Consider the following 13,398-nt stretch of genomic DNA (forward strand, 5'->3'; position numbering starts at 1 on the left):
GCACAACTGAAGGAGGAATGGGGAGGAAAGATGGAGATACGCAGCCATGTTGTATGAGCAATTTTGAGGCTTCCTTAAAGCATGCATAGCATTGAGGAAAACTAAACAAAAAATTCCATAATTTCAAGAAAATACAGAAATGATGCATTACATAAGTCTGTAAGGAAGGTACAAAGCCTCCTCCTGACAAGTAAACCAGAGAGCTGAGGCTATTACCATAAACTAGCCCAGTTCTTACTAACTTGGCCATATTTGTAGGAAATGAACATTTTAATGGTGTTTGTTATATCCCATTGCCTCATAACTGCAGATGACAAAAAAAATTATACACAGGAGTTAAAAACTACATTTTTGAAGCTTCCTGAAACAACTGGAGCAAGATGTCTTAGAGCATGTCTTTAAATAAACCTAGGCACATCAACATACCCAGCTCCCCTCCTCTACCGAGGGGGAGCCTGCTGTTCGCAGCATCACTGAAGTAGAGTTACATGCTAAGTGGCATTTCTCCCAAAAGAAGACAGTTCCTCTCTTGATAGAGCCATATTAGTCAGGTTTCTACCATGTTTCAACATGAGATGTACTGGACACAAGGAAGAGGCAGAAAAAAATCTCTGCCAGTTTGTTTTTTTGATCCCAAGCATGGGGTAACCTAATGAATCCAATGGTGTTTGCACTTAATTTATCAGCTCTTCAGTTTATTAACCAAGCCTGTACAAGTACTCTACCATACTTTTTGGATGCTCTATTTCAAAACAAAGTATTTTCTCGTCTCCAAATGTCACAAATACACCAAAGCCTGTCAGGCTGCTAAGATGTTACAAACCCAATGACAGTAAATAGCAACCTGGCACAACACTAAGCCTTCACACTTGAAATAGATTTAAATTAACACAAAGATAGCAGGATGGATTGTTTGGTAACAAAGTGAAGAAACCAAGGAAGAAGAAGTAAGATTTCAGTCATCATTTCAATCAGACCAAGCAACTTAAAAGCCAGCTACAGGATGGCATTTATGGCTGCCTCTAAGACTGGGATGAGGGCCAGAATTACACTACTTGAGCTGACAGGTTTATTTATGCCATGATGACACTTCAGTTAGCAATGATAAAGATCCAAAGGTCAAACACTTTAAGAAAAAGAGCCATATACACACAGTATAGTCTGAGCAGTTATGGTTGGGGTGAGGAAGGAAGGGGCAGGGAGCATTATTCCTTGCACACACCCACCTGCCCCACAAGCCACCATAAAACCACTTCAGCTGTGCCCACTTCAAAGCGCCCTAAGTTCACAAAGGAGATTTCTGTAAAGAACCCACCTTTCTTCATCCAAACACCTAAGAAATCATTTGTTTTTCCAAGTCAAAGACAGAAATAAGCCAGTGGTGCCTCACGGCAAAACTGAGAGGCCATGTCACCAGCTGAAGCCCAGAGACTGCCCACAGACCTCCAAAAGACCTCCTGAAAACTTCCTAAAAAAAATCTGTGGGAAGGAGTAGAAATGAAGGCAGAGAGTGACAGTTTTGACACTCTATCACTCTTTTAACCAGGATTTCTTCCAGCTCTAACTTATTCCCAATTGTTTCATTAATATTCACATATTTAAATCTTGGAATTTTAAAAACTAAACTATGGATTTCACTTTTCAAGAAGGATCCTAAAAGCTTCCCAATCAGGCTCAAATTCTGGTTTGGGGATATCAGCCAAATGTTTTAACAGATACAGTCTCTCAAAGTCCTGGAAACTTGGAATTCCAAGACTTTTTGCATTAATGACAGAAGCATGCTGAAGACTGCAGGACATGATCAAACCACCACCTAACACTGAACTCCCACTAACCTCTGATTTGCTTATATAATTGCCATTGGTGTTAAAAAAAAATCATTATACCACATTATTCTTGAATATTTTAGGGATTCCAAAAGGCTCCTATCTATACCCAAAAACAAACTACAGAGGACCAAACTTGCTGAAGGGAAAAAAAAAAAAGACAACAATAAGAAAAAGAAAGATGACATCTTTGGCTTTCTTTGTGGTAAGCATCTGGGGGCCTTCATACAGCTGCAGGATCTAGGCAGGCTGACTAAACTTGAGCAGGGACTTTGATGGCTGTAAATGGGAGTCTGTTCTAAGCAAGACCTAAGTCATGAAAGATGAGAGCAGGTACCGGCTGTCTTTAGGGTGAATACATATCCTAGCAATACCCCTGCCAAACTCTTCTATTTATTGGATAGTACAAAATCTTCAGAAACTCAACAGCAGTTTTAATCAAGGACTGACCACTGCTGCACTCAACTTTGATGCCCACAGCATACCAGAGGCGTCAGGCCTCCAACAGCTGTATTGCAACAAACAGACTAAAAAACACACTCTGCTACAACCTCTCCTTAGAAGAACGAGCCACACAACCCAGAAGACATGAAAGCAAGTTTTTCTCAACTAGAAGACTGTTGTCCAGTAAGTGGAAAGGTTTCTGGGTGCCCAGGAATCATGACAAACAGTAAGATTGGAAAGCTGGGTCCGATTTGTGTATAATCAGCCCCAAGACCTTTGACTACGAGCTTTGCACATGTATGGAAAAAAGTGCTTGGATTTATATATATATATGGTATATAAGTCAACAAGACTACATAAGAGGTCAGACCACCCACACGAGGGTGTGTACAAGAGCACTTGGGGGACGAAGAAGCTGTCTCCCTTCAAGAATGACAGGACTACTGAACCTCACGCAATTGCATATGTTTAAATAAAGGTGTTTTCTTTAGCTGACTGGATTCCAGGCAAGCTTTCCTTTCCACCTTGCCAGGAAGAGTGCTTTGCTCTCCCCCACAACCCAGTGACAATACTCACATTGCTAGTATGACTACATTTTGCAAAAAAGTTTTACTTTAAGCGTTGAATCTACTGGTTAATCTTCATTTTAAAAGAAAAATAAATTATTTCAAATTATTATCAACTTGTAAGAAATAAAATCTGCATGCCTGTAACTAATCTACTTCAAGAGTTGGCGTCTGGCATTTCCTCCACAGTTCAGAAACACCAGCAATGCATCTGCTTCCTAAACATGGTTTCTCACCTCCCATTTCAGATAATGAGCAATCTATGATCAGTTATCTTCAAGGTCCAACCCCTTCTTAGCATTTCCAGTAAGTATATCTGTCTTTACCTACTTTTCTTACTTTTACAAGTATGTAGTATTAACTCTACAGCAATTAAATCGCTGAATTAAAAAAAAGCTCTGGCGCCAGTCTATGTAACTATCAACACTTGGTTCAGCTGAAGCTTTTGAAAAGGGAAGATAAAGTAAAAAAAGCAAATCACCACCTTTAAATCAAACACTCTTTTTTGTGTTGGTCCACATAGTGTTTCCAAAACTCATCTAATACAACTGTTCAGCAGTTAAATACGCACATGAAACTTTTTGTGCAATGAGTGAGGTCTGCTGTACTTTCATATTAGCTCTCAGATATTATGATGAACTTTTAGCCAGCTGAGAAGAAAGCCACCTTCAGGGTAAAATAAACAGATGTAGTTTGCTTCAGACAATAAGGAATACAAACTGCATGGAAAGATTTTCCATGATTTAACAAAGACAATAAATTGTCACCAACAGTAGACTAATGAGTCACAGACAACAGCTTAATACTTAAAGCTTATCTCTAAAGAAAAAATTATTTATACAATTTCAAAATATTAACAAGAAAACAGAAAATTAGTTTTGAATAGATCCAATAGTCTCCAGCTAGGATAGCTGTATGCATCCAAGTGAAATCCAGGAAGGACACTGCACACAGCTAGGCTTGCATTCCACCAGGAAAACTGGACTGAAAAAGCTGGTCAGTGTTTCTCACTCAAATGCATATGCTGTTCCTGCTCTAACAGAGGGCTATGGAGGGCCAGCCAGCCTCACCAGGCAAATTCAAACTGCTAAGCAAAGTTAGCTCCACATTCCTCCTGTAAAATATTCCAAGAAATGGTATTTGTGCCTCACTTGTTTTCAATGTGTTGTTGTAGAGGGATAAATGGTCTAGCGTTAGAGGAAATGGTTGTTGGCAGAGCCCTCAAACTGGGGAAAGGTTGCTACTGGAAGAAACAGGAAAGAAGCAGAAGTAACTTTAGAGAAAGTGTATTTGCTGTAAAAACGTTTCCTAATACAGTTTTCTGGGGAAGTGAGAACTATCGTACTTTGGCTGGTTATTCCCAGAACTGAAAGTTAAGAGCTGTTGAATGTGTCATCATTCATCAGTCCCATAAGCAAGTCTGTTGGGGAGGGAAGACAAAATCCTTCAAAATAGGCCCAGACCCTTTTATAAGCATCAAAAGCTTCATCAGATTGTTTCTCTGAGACAAAACATATAATACACATAGTAACAGATAATCTGGAAGACACCACAGTCCTCATTTCTGCAGTGTTTTGCAAACTCTTGACATCAGTTTTAATTACTGCAAGTTTCCAGGAAGCTCTTACAGCTGAAGAAAATCTTGGGAGCACAGCACCCTGCAGCAGCTGGCAGTTCTCTTAAAGGATCAGTGTGTCCAGCCAGATGCTCCATGGCTTGTTGGGAAGGTCACTCCTCATTGCATGATCCCAGGGGATCCCATAAAGCTGCTGAGACTGTGCAGGGTTTTACACAAAACCAAGTCACACTACATTTTCATACAAAAGGTGATCTCAGACACTCGTCAGTCTCTTTTGGATTGCTTTGTAGATTAGCCTTTAAAAGGAATGTGAAGGTCTTGGATAAAAACACTGCAGAAGTGCAAAGAATTATAAAGTTAATCAAACTGGGATAATGCCTAGAAGCAGTTTAATACTTTGAAAAATCAGACTACATAAAGAACATAGTTATACAGACTCCACTTCTTCCTACTCCTTCCAATGATGTGATCCTTGCAAACTGATGCAAGATCTAGTAATCCACAGAGCTGTTTTTTACTATTAACTGATGATTACAGTTCAAAGTCACCCTAATATTAGTCACACGAGGATGCTTTGGATGTTTTGCTGCTCTCAGGTCCCATGCTTCACAGCTACTTCTTCCCCGCACATAAAGGATGGCAACTGCTGGGAGTCAAACCTCTCTGCTACACGCACCAGGAGGAAGCAGCCAGGATCTTCAAGGATGGTACGTGCAGGCAACTCCCTCAGCACTACTCTCTGTCTTACAAGGGGGAAGATGAGCAAGAGGAAAGATGAAGAAAGCCCCAAACCCAAAAGTGAGATAGGACCTGGACTACAGATCATCTTGCAGCTTGATTTTGCATCAGGTAGCCGAAGTCGTGTTCATCGAGGGCCATGTAAGTGCAAGGAACATCACACCAAAGGTACACAGCATTTAATCTTTGGGTACTGAACATGCTATTTTTTTCCTGTTGCAATATTTGCTCATTTTACAAAATTCTCAGAGCCCTGGCTACTGTTCCCTTCGTGCCCAGAATGGGATCATGGATATTTTCAGACTGGTTTCTTCTCTGCTGGTCTGATCTCCAAGGCTCAAACTGAGCATGCCACTCTCTTTGCCCAACCCAGAAAGCATAAAATCACCCAGTTTCTGGCAGCATATTGCCCCTGGAACAAAACCTACTACTGGTAGTGGTCCCACTACTACAGGAGGGTCTGGGGAAGCAGCTTGTGACCAAAGCACACAACTGTACAACTCCCTAGACTCAGATCTGGAGTAAATTACATAGGGTTTAGATGCCCATGTCAGTCCTAACATAACTAGGAGGGACGCTGAACCTGTACAGCTACAGACATCACCTGGCTCTACCAAAAGCAAGATGGAAAAAAAGATACCCTTGTCAGGCTCATAACACAGCATCATGGACTATGCACGGCCCTCAAACTATGTTTTAAGAGATCCTTCTCTAGAGGCTTCTTCACATTTCCCCATCCTTATGGCTGTGACACTGCTTAAATATTGCTGATGGTTATAAATCCACATGCCTCTCTATAGCCCTGCTACATTTCCCCAGGAATTACAACATGCTGTTAACCTTGAAAAGTGCAGCAAGTTATTTTAAAATGCAGCTACAGTGCACATCTGGGAATCCAGAGAGAAGGGAAGAAAAACATGCAAACCATTTCCTGAACACAGACAGAATGTGGAGCCTCAGGTGGTAAAATCCACGGTGAGAGGCTGGATGACTTTTTTCTGAAGGTAGCTCTAGAAGTTTTCTAACTTGAAGCAGTCACTTTTCAAAATTTAAGCTAATGATAAATTTCAGGTTATGAAATAAACCCTGATTTGAGCATCTAAAGATGCTTGTGTATCCTTTGTTGAAAAACCCGGCACTAATTTTCAGACTGTAAGAACTGGTCGGTTTCCAAACCAGTGAATTTGAAGTTTTCTGTATATAAGTAACCTGATACCTGAAACGAATATTGAAGGAACAGGTGGCTTTTACAACACAGTAAAAAATGACAAGCATTATTTGTCATCTAGCATTTAAAACATCTACACTTCAAAGTTTATCTAGACTAAGATTAAAATCATATACTAGAAAAAATTTCTTCACCGAAAGGGTTGTCAAGTATTGGAACAGGCTGCCCAGGGAAGTGGTTGAGTCACCAACCCTGGAGGTATGCAAAAGATGTGTAGATGTGGTGCTTAGGGACATGGTTTAGTGGTGGATTTGGCAGTGCTAGGTTAATGGTTGGACTCAATGATCTTAAAGGTCTTTCCAACCTAAACGATTCTATGAATCTATGCCTAGTAATGCCAGATACTAATACAAACTGCTGACAGAGAGCTCTGAAAAGACAGTTTTAGCAGTTGGAAACTAATTGCACTCAGTCACTAATAGCATACATCGGGCCTGCATGGAGTGCATGGCTTTGTTCTCTTTAATTAAGATTAGAATAGACCTCTCATATTGTGCAGTTACTTTCAGGGGAGTACTATGGAAATTTAAAATGCGCCTATTAACCATTGTACTTGGACACAGAGAAGGCAAACAACTACTAATTGCTTTTTCCACATAATTTGCCATATTCTTTAAGAACCTTAAAAAAAACATTCTAACTAACTACACACATCTAGATATACAGGAGGGGACATGCTCGTTTCTTGACCATTGAGTGTCCCCTCCCACAGAGTTTGACAAGAATCCCAAGGAAAAAGTGATATTTTGTGCTCTATGCCTTTTTCTTGTTCTCCTCTCTCCCTCCTGTCCATGAGCAGTGTTACCACCAGCATCACACTAACAGTTTTATTCTGCACCTGAAGTGTTGACCTAAAAATAAAAACCCTGTTTACAAATTCTGTATTTAACATTGACTACAGAGTTGCCCATATAAGCATACTAAACAGATGTGGTAGAATAAGGAAGCATCCAAACTTCATTTGCTTTAGTTTATAGACAGATGCTCACCTTCAGGCACATCACAAGGGAAACGCAGTAATCTAGAAAGTGCCCACAGAGCAGACAGGTCAGCCTCGATGGAGTACAACACAGCGTGGGATGGCTGCTGAAGAACCAAACCAACCCAGAGTAAGGATGCACCCTCACAAACATAAGCAAGCATTCACTCAAAACTGAAACGAGCTGTTTCAGACAGCAGGCCGTATGAACACCCCAAGAAACACACATACCCATGTGACTCAGCATCTAATGATTACACTTACTAGGCACGTGTAGCCAGCAAACCTAGTCATAAATCCCTTAATCACAGCTCAAAAGAGTTGTCAAAGCCTGCATTGATGGGATCAGGAAAACACTGAAGTGTTTGGGATTTTTTTAACAAGTAACATCAGCTCCTGTGGAAGAGCAGAAGTATTCAGAGAAGCAGCATCAGTGACTTACAGCAACGTAACCTCTCGGACCCGCATCCTAAAAAAACACGCTCAGAATTTACTTTAGAAGTTTCTTATTTTTACAGCATACTGGGAAATGTGAGGCCACAGCTGGAGTACTGTGTCCAGTTCTGGGGACCCAGTACAAGAGCCTCCATGGACATACTGGAGACAGTCCAACAAAGGGCCATGAAGGAACTGGAGCATCGGTCCTGTGAGTTCAGAAGAGAAGGCTCAAGGGGGGAGATCTTATAAATGTATATAAACACCTGAAGGGAGGATGTAAAGAGGACAGAGCCAGGCTCTTCTCAGTGGTGCCCAGTGACAGGAACGGAGGCAATGGGCACAAACTGAAACATAGGAGGTGCCCTCTGAACATCAAGAAACACTTCTTACACTGTGAGGGTGACTGAGCACTGGCACAGGTTGCCCAGAGAGGTTGTGGAGGCTCCATCCTTGGAGATATTCAAAAGCTGTCTGGACTTGGCCCTGGACAACCTGCCGTAGGTGGCCCTGCCTGAGCAGGGGGTTGGACCAGATGACCTCCAGAGAACCCTTCCAACCTTGCCCACTCTGTGATTCTGGGAAATGAAAAGGCTAGTTCTTTTCAGTCACTGATAAGACACCTAGAATAAGTTTTACAGTAAGTTTAATGCATTCTTGTTAACATGTGCCTCTGGAACAGGTGATGTGTTCTTCACATACCATCACAAAGAACTTGATGCATTAACTTGGTATTTATAAGAAGCTGCAACTAATCAGAATTTCAGTTTCCATTAAGATGCAGACGTAGCTTTTAATCTCTATGCGACAATTTTAAGTATTTTCAAGACATGTTTAGAAAATACTGCCAGTGGTTTTTTTCCTCATTAACAAATGCAAGTATTAAACACATATGGTGACCAAAGATGCAAATAGAAAGGATTTTTCAAACACAACTGAACACATTGGGAATCTTTACCTTCCACTATTCTCAGAATCAAAAAACTGCATCTTCAATCATTTAAGCACCTCTGAAGATCTGGTCCTCTAAATCATGGAATTAAATTTACTGCTACCAGAGCGTGCACCAGGAGAAAGGACTGGGTGTTAAAGAAAGGAGGGGAAAACCAGCAAGAGTGCTTCTAACCACAAATACAGTATTTCTGGTTTGCAGTGGATAACTGCTCTTTCAGTTTAGTCAAAGCAAGAGGATTTACTGTGTAAAAGAAACTGTAGTATTAAGGTGAAGAAAAAACATCCAGAACTTACTCTCTGTGAAGACTGCAGAGCCTGTTAATATTTATGAAGTCTGAAGTGGCTTCAAAGACTCCTTACTTCATTTTCTTATGTCATAACAAAAAGCAGCACTAACTCATTAAATTTTAAGGTGAGTTCACCACTAAACTATAACTGTTTTAATAAATTCTGACCTCCTAGAAAAGGGCTTAACCTTTTTGTGTGTGTGTGTGTGTACGTGTGCCATATCAATGACAATGAACACAAAATGAAAAGAGAAGACTTGCATTTGTTCAGAAACTTGAAAAAATCAAAACACATAAACCCTGGAAGCACCCAATATTATGACCCAAAAGCTACATTTGACAGCTGTATTTCTGTGCACGGATTATTTCATGGATTAACCTGCCACCGTGCAAGGCCAGGGCAGTGGGCAGAGAGAGAACCTCTTTTGAAAAACCCTGATTAAGCACTTACTGTCAAAAGCTTTCCCTCTGATCAAACTCTGCATCATAAAAATAACACATCAGGGGAAGACATCTCTCCTCCTAGCATGGGTGCTGCCATGCAGATATTATAGCTGAGAAAAATCTATGTAGGAAAGAAAAGGAAACGGTGTTACAGGATAAAGCTAGAAAATTGTGTACTTTATTTATGTGGGCCTGACACAGCCAGGTTTGGACAAGAGAGCCTCCAATTCGGGATAGCAGATTTTTCTGCACATAGTACTGGAGTATTTTGGGAATAGCCAGGGCTTTGGGGACTTCAAAGTTAGAGAGTATCACTGCTAAGCCTGAAAAATACTGGGGATAAGGAGAAGGAGGAAGAGACCAAGACAAGCCACTGAATAGCTACATAGCTTTAACCCCAAAAATTCAGCAAGGCACATGTTGCCCTTGACTCAAACATTCCTGAATAGCATTTATTTTCCAGACCTATAAGAAACAAAACATCAGGAAATGTGATCTATTACTCCTTAAATAAAAAGATATTAATCATAAAACCATTAATGGGACCATATGTCACACAAAACAGAGCCTCATAATGTCAAGAATCCCTGTGGATTTGGTGGGGACTGAGTCAAAAAACAAAGCATGACTTTTCAGCAGACAAAATGAGGTGAAATGGGGCCTTTGTTAATTTTCCAACATATTTGTCATCGCTTTGGGAGTTAAACAGTTAATGCTCCTCCTTAGCTTCCAAGCTTCTGTAATAAGGAGCAAATAAGTATCAAAATGATGCTGAAGAGACACAACACACACACCTAGTATCACAGGTATGTAGGTCATATGTATCCACAATGTTCCATACCCTGTAAGTGTATCAGACCTTTAACAGCAGCACTAATCACTTCTCAGATACTGCAGAAGTTCCCTTGCCAAAATAAAATATTAAAGTTGTGGGGTTTTTTCCCAGGTCTCAAACAATATTGAATCTCTCTGGCATTCGATATTGTCCCAGCCATACACTCTTATAATGAACTTCAGTTCCTACAAGCTTTGAATATCAAAGGGTAGGGAAAGGGTAGGGCCAGGGAACAGCTTCTGCATTGGCTACCTGCTGTAAATCACCAGGAATTAGTTTCCAGCCAGGAAAACAGCACGGCTATGTATCAGCCTCCAGATTTTGCCTCCTCAATTGGGATCTCCCTTCTGCCAGTCTCTCCAAAACCGGGTCCCACCGAAGAGGGAAGAGCAGAGCCAGGACAGGCTTTTCCCAGCTGCTGCCCTTAATTCCTCCCTCCCCGACAGGCACTGACGTCAGGTGGCCAGGACACAGTGATGCTGGCAAGGGGGGCAGGCGGGCCAGGAGGGAGGTCAAAGCCTGGGTGATGCCTTCACCCAGAGCAGAAACTGTACCGTGCCAAGGAGCAGCACACATACGTTCAAGCAGCAGCAGCTTCTACCGCACCACTCGACAGTCACGTCCTGACCCAGGACATGCCGAGCAGACCAGGTCTCAGTAGTGCCACAGTTAAAAGAGAAAAAAATCCAAACCCATCAGCCTGACACTTTAAGCTCAAGTTAGTCCCACCTGCCACCAGCCAAAACCGTCTCCAAGAGCTTACCTGCAGAGCTGGAAACATGACATGGCTCATCTTCAAATTCAGTCTGGCACCTCAGCCCAAAACCACCTTTATTATGGCAGAGGGATGAGCCAAACATACTTGTGGCCTCCATATGAAAGACAGTGAAACATAACTCAGGCTTTCAGGGATTTTTGCACAATTTTGTATCATAACACCATCGATTTTTATATTTTATCAGTTTCACAGCTAGTAGCTTTAAATGTCAGCTACAGAAGAACACAGACTAGGACTAAAAAAAGCCCCCTCTTTTTGAATAACTAGATAACTAGATATGGCATTTGATAACTAGATACGGCATTTTAAATAAAAGGTTGAAGACAGCTCACACCTCTAATTCTGAGGAATGAAACTACTTATCACATGTTAAAAACCAAGGCAGGATACTGTCAGATAATGCAGAGCACAGGCACCTGGGATCCCTGCTTTATTAAATATTTCCCCTCCACAACTCAACCACCACTGGAAACGCGATACCCGAGAACTTGTCCATCATTCATCCCACATTCACACAAGGTTAACAGTACCACATCTACTCAATCTATAACTCTGCAGCTGCAGTAACAAAGCACAACACGAAAACATGAGAAAGAGCTGTCACGTTCCCATTTGCCCCACACGTGCGTTTAAGCCCAGGGATGACCCACAGAAGCACACAGGAGGCCCACAAAATACGTGCACACCTATTAGACCTTTTCTGAAGGAGACTAGGTTGACAGCATGGACTGTAGAACAGCCATCCTCTGCCATCCTCTCAGTCTCCTTGAAAGTAAGCTCTCCAGCAGCATTTCTCTGCTCCTACTACTCCAACACTCCCATGCTTCAGTGCTCCACATCAAGATGAATACAGATGCTGCATGCTTTGAGGGGTCGGTACATTGCTGCCTACTATTTAATATGAACGTGTAACCAGCCCCTAATTCAGCCAGGGTCAGCTAAAGCTCAAGAAGCAACCTTCACAACACAAACAATGTTCCCAGGTCTTATTTCCAAATTAGATGGCACCCAGGTGCCTCCTCGGCCCGGGGGTGGGAAGACGTAAAGGAGGGGTGCGGCGCAGCTCACTCTGCTCCCCCCTCGCCACGGGAGATCCCTGCAAGCAGCGGTAGGAAATGCCACCACGATCACAGCCAACGGCAGGGCAGCGTGAAGACGAGCAGGTCTGGCAGGGACAGACTACCAGCAGCCGCAACACAGACCCCAACAACAACGCGGGAGACCAGCTAGGACGAGCTGCGTTTGTACATAAAGATGTGACCTCTACCAGGTTCACCGCCACCCTACGTACTCTGCCTTTACTACAGCCGGCGACTCCTGTCTCCGCGTCTCACCTGGATGGCGGCGGTGATTCACGCCTGTCCCCGCAGTCCGGGACGGCTCCTCCGTGCAGGAGGGGCGCGGGGAGGAGAGCAGAGCTGCTCCCCCGGCCCGGGAGAGGGGCAGCCGGACACCCCCGGCGTCCAGGGGGACGGGCTCCCCTTTCCCGCAAACGGACGAAGGCGGCCCAGAAAGGCTGAGCCACCGGCCGAGCTTCCCGGTGGCCTCCCCCGCATCCCCCCGTCCGCCCCCCGCTGCCCCCTTCCCCCCAGTCCCGGGAGAGCCGAACAAAAGGCGACCGAGGGAACGGGGGCAGCCAGCCCCCCGCGGTGTTCCCGTCCCGGGGGGCGGCGGGCTCGGCCCTGCCCGGCGGGAGACACCGCGCCCCGCACGCAGCCTTGCCCGGGGGCGAGGGGGAGCGTCTGTACCCGCCGCCCCGGCCCGGGGAGATCAGCGCCGGGCTGGGGGCGGAAGGGTTCGGACAAGGAAAAAAAAAAAAAAAATTTAAAAAAAAAAATTATTTCCCCCCCCAGAGGGGGCCCGGCGGGGCACCTACCCTGCTCGTAAATCGGAGCAAACTCTCATCCACGCTCCCCGCCGTGCCCAGGCCGCCGGAGCCAGGCGACGCCCCGAAGGCCGCCGGTCGCTGGGCTGCGCTGGGCCGGGCCGGGCGCCGCCGGGGCCGGGCGCGGCCGCTCAGCCCCGCACAAAGCGCGGCGCCCCTGCCCGCTGCGGGCGAAAGCGGCAGCAGGTGCCCGTCCGCCGCCGAGGCCGAGCCGAGCGCCCTGCGCAGCCGCCGCCGCCACCGCAGCGCCCGAGCCGCTCGCCGGGGCCGCGCCGCGCTCCCGCCCCGCCCCCGGCGGCCCCGCGGCGGGAGCCCGCAGAGGCGGGGGCGGGCGGGGCCGGCGGGGCGGCCTATGGGCGGCCTATGGGCGGCCGCACGGGCGGCGCGGCCCGCAGGAGCGCGGCGGCGCAGAGTGAGGCG

At 44.6% G+C, this 13,398-nt stretch overlaps 1 protein-coding gene across 2 annotated transcripts in view; it reads right to left on the reverse strand.

The window, feature by feature from the left end:
• Positions 1-13,398, reverse strand: part of GRAMD4 (GRAM domain containing 4) — an 83,729-nt gene that overhangs the window by 70,162 nt on the left and 169 nt on the right. The window contains exon 1 of one of the 2 annotated variants that reach the window (XM_074827717.1): positions 12,970-13,200. The exons of the other annotated variant lie outside the window; for it this stretch is intronic. Coding sequence (XP_074683818.1) covers positions 12,970-12,998 — 29 coding nt within the window. The 5' untranslated portion in view covers positions 12,999-13,200. Of the gene's footprint in view, positions 1-12,969; positions 13,201-13,398 lie in introns of those variants that run through there. 2 annotated transcript variants of the gene reach the window in all.

This window comes from Strix aluco, chromosome 5, assembly GCF_031877795.1.
Source record: "Strix aluco isolate bStrAlu1 chromosome 5, bStrAlu1.hap1, whole genome shotgun sequence".
In the NCBI taxonomy this organism is placed as follows: domain Eukaryota; kingdom Metazoa; phylum Chordata; class Aves; order Strigiformes; family Strigidae; genus Strix; species Strix aluco.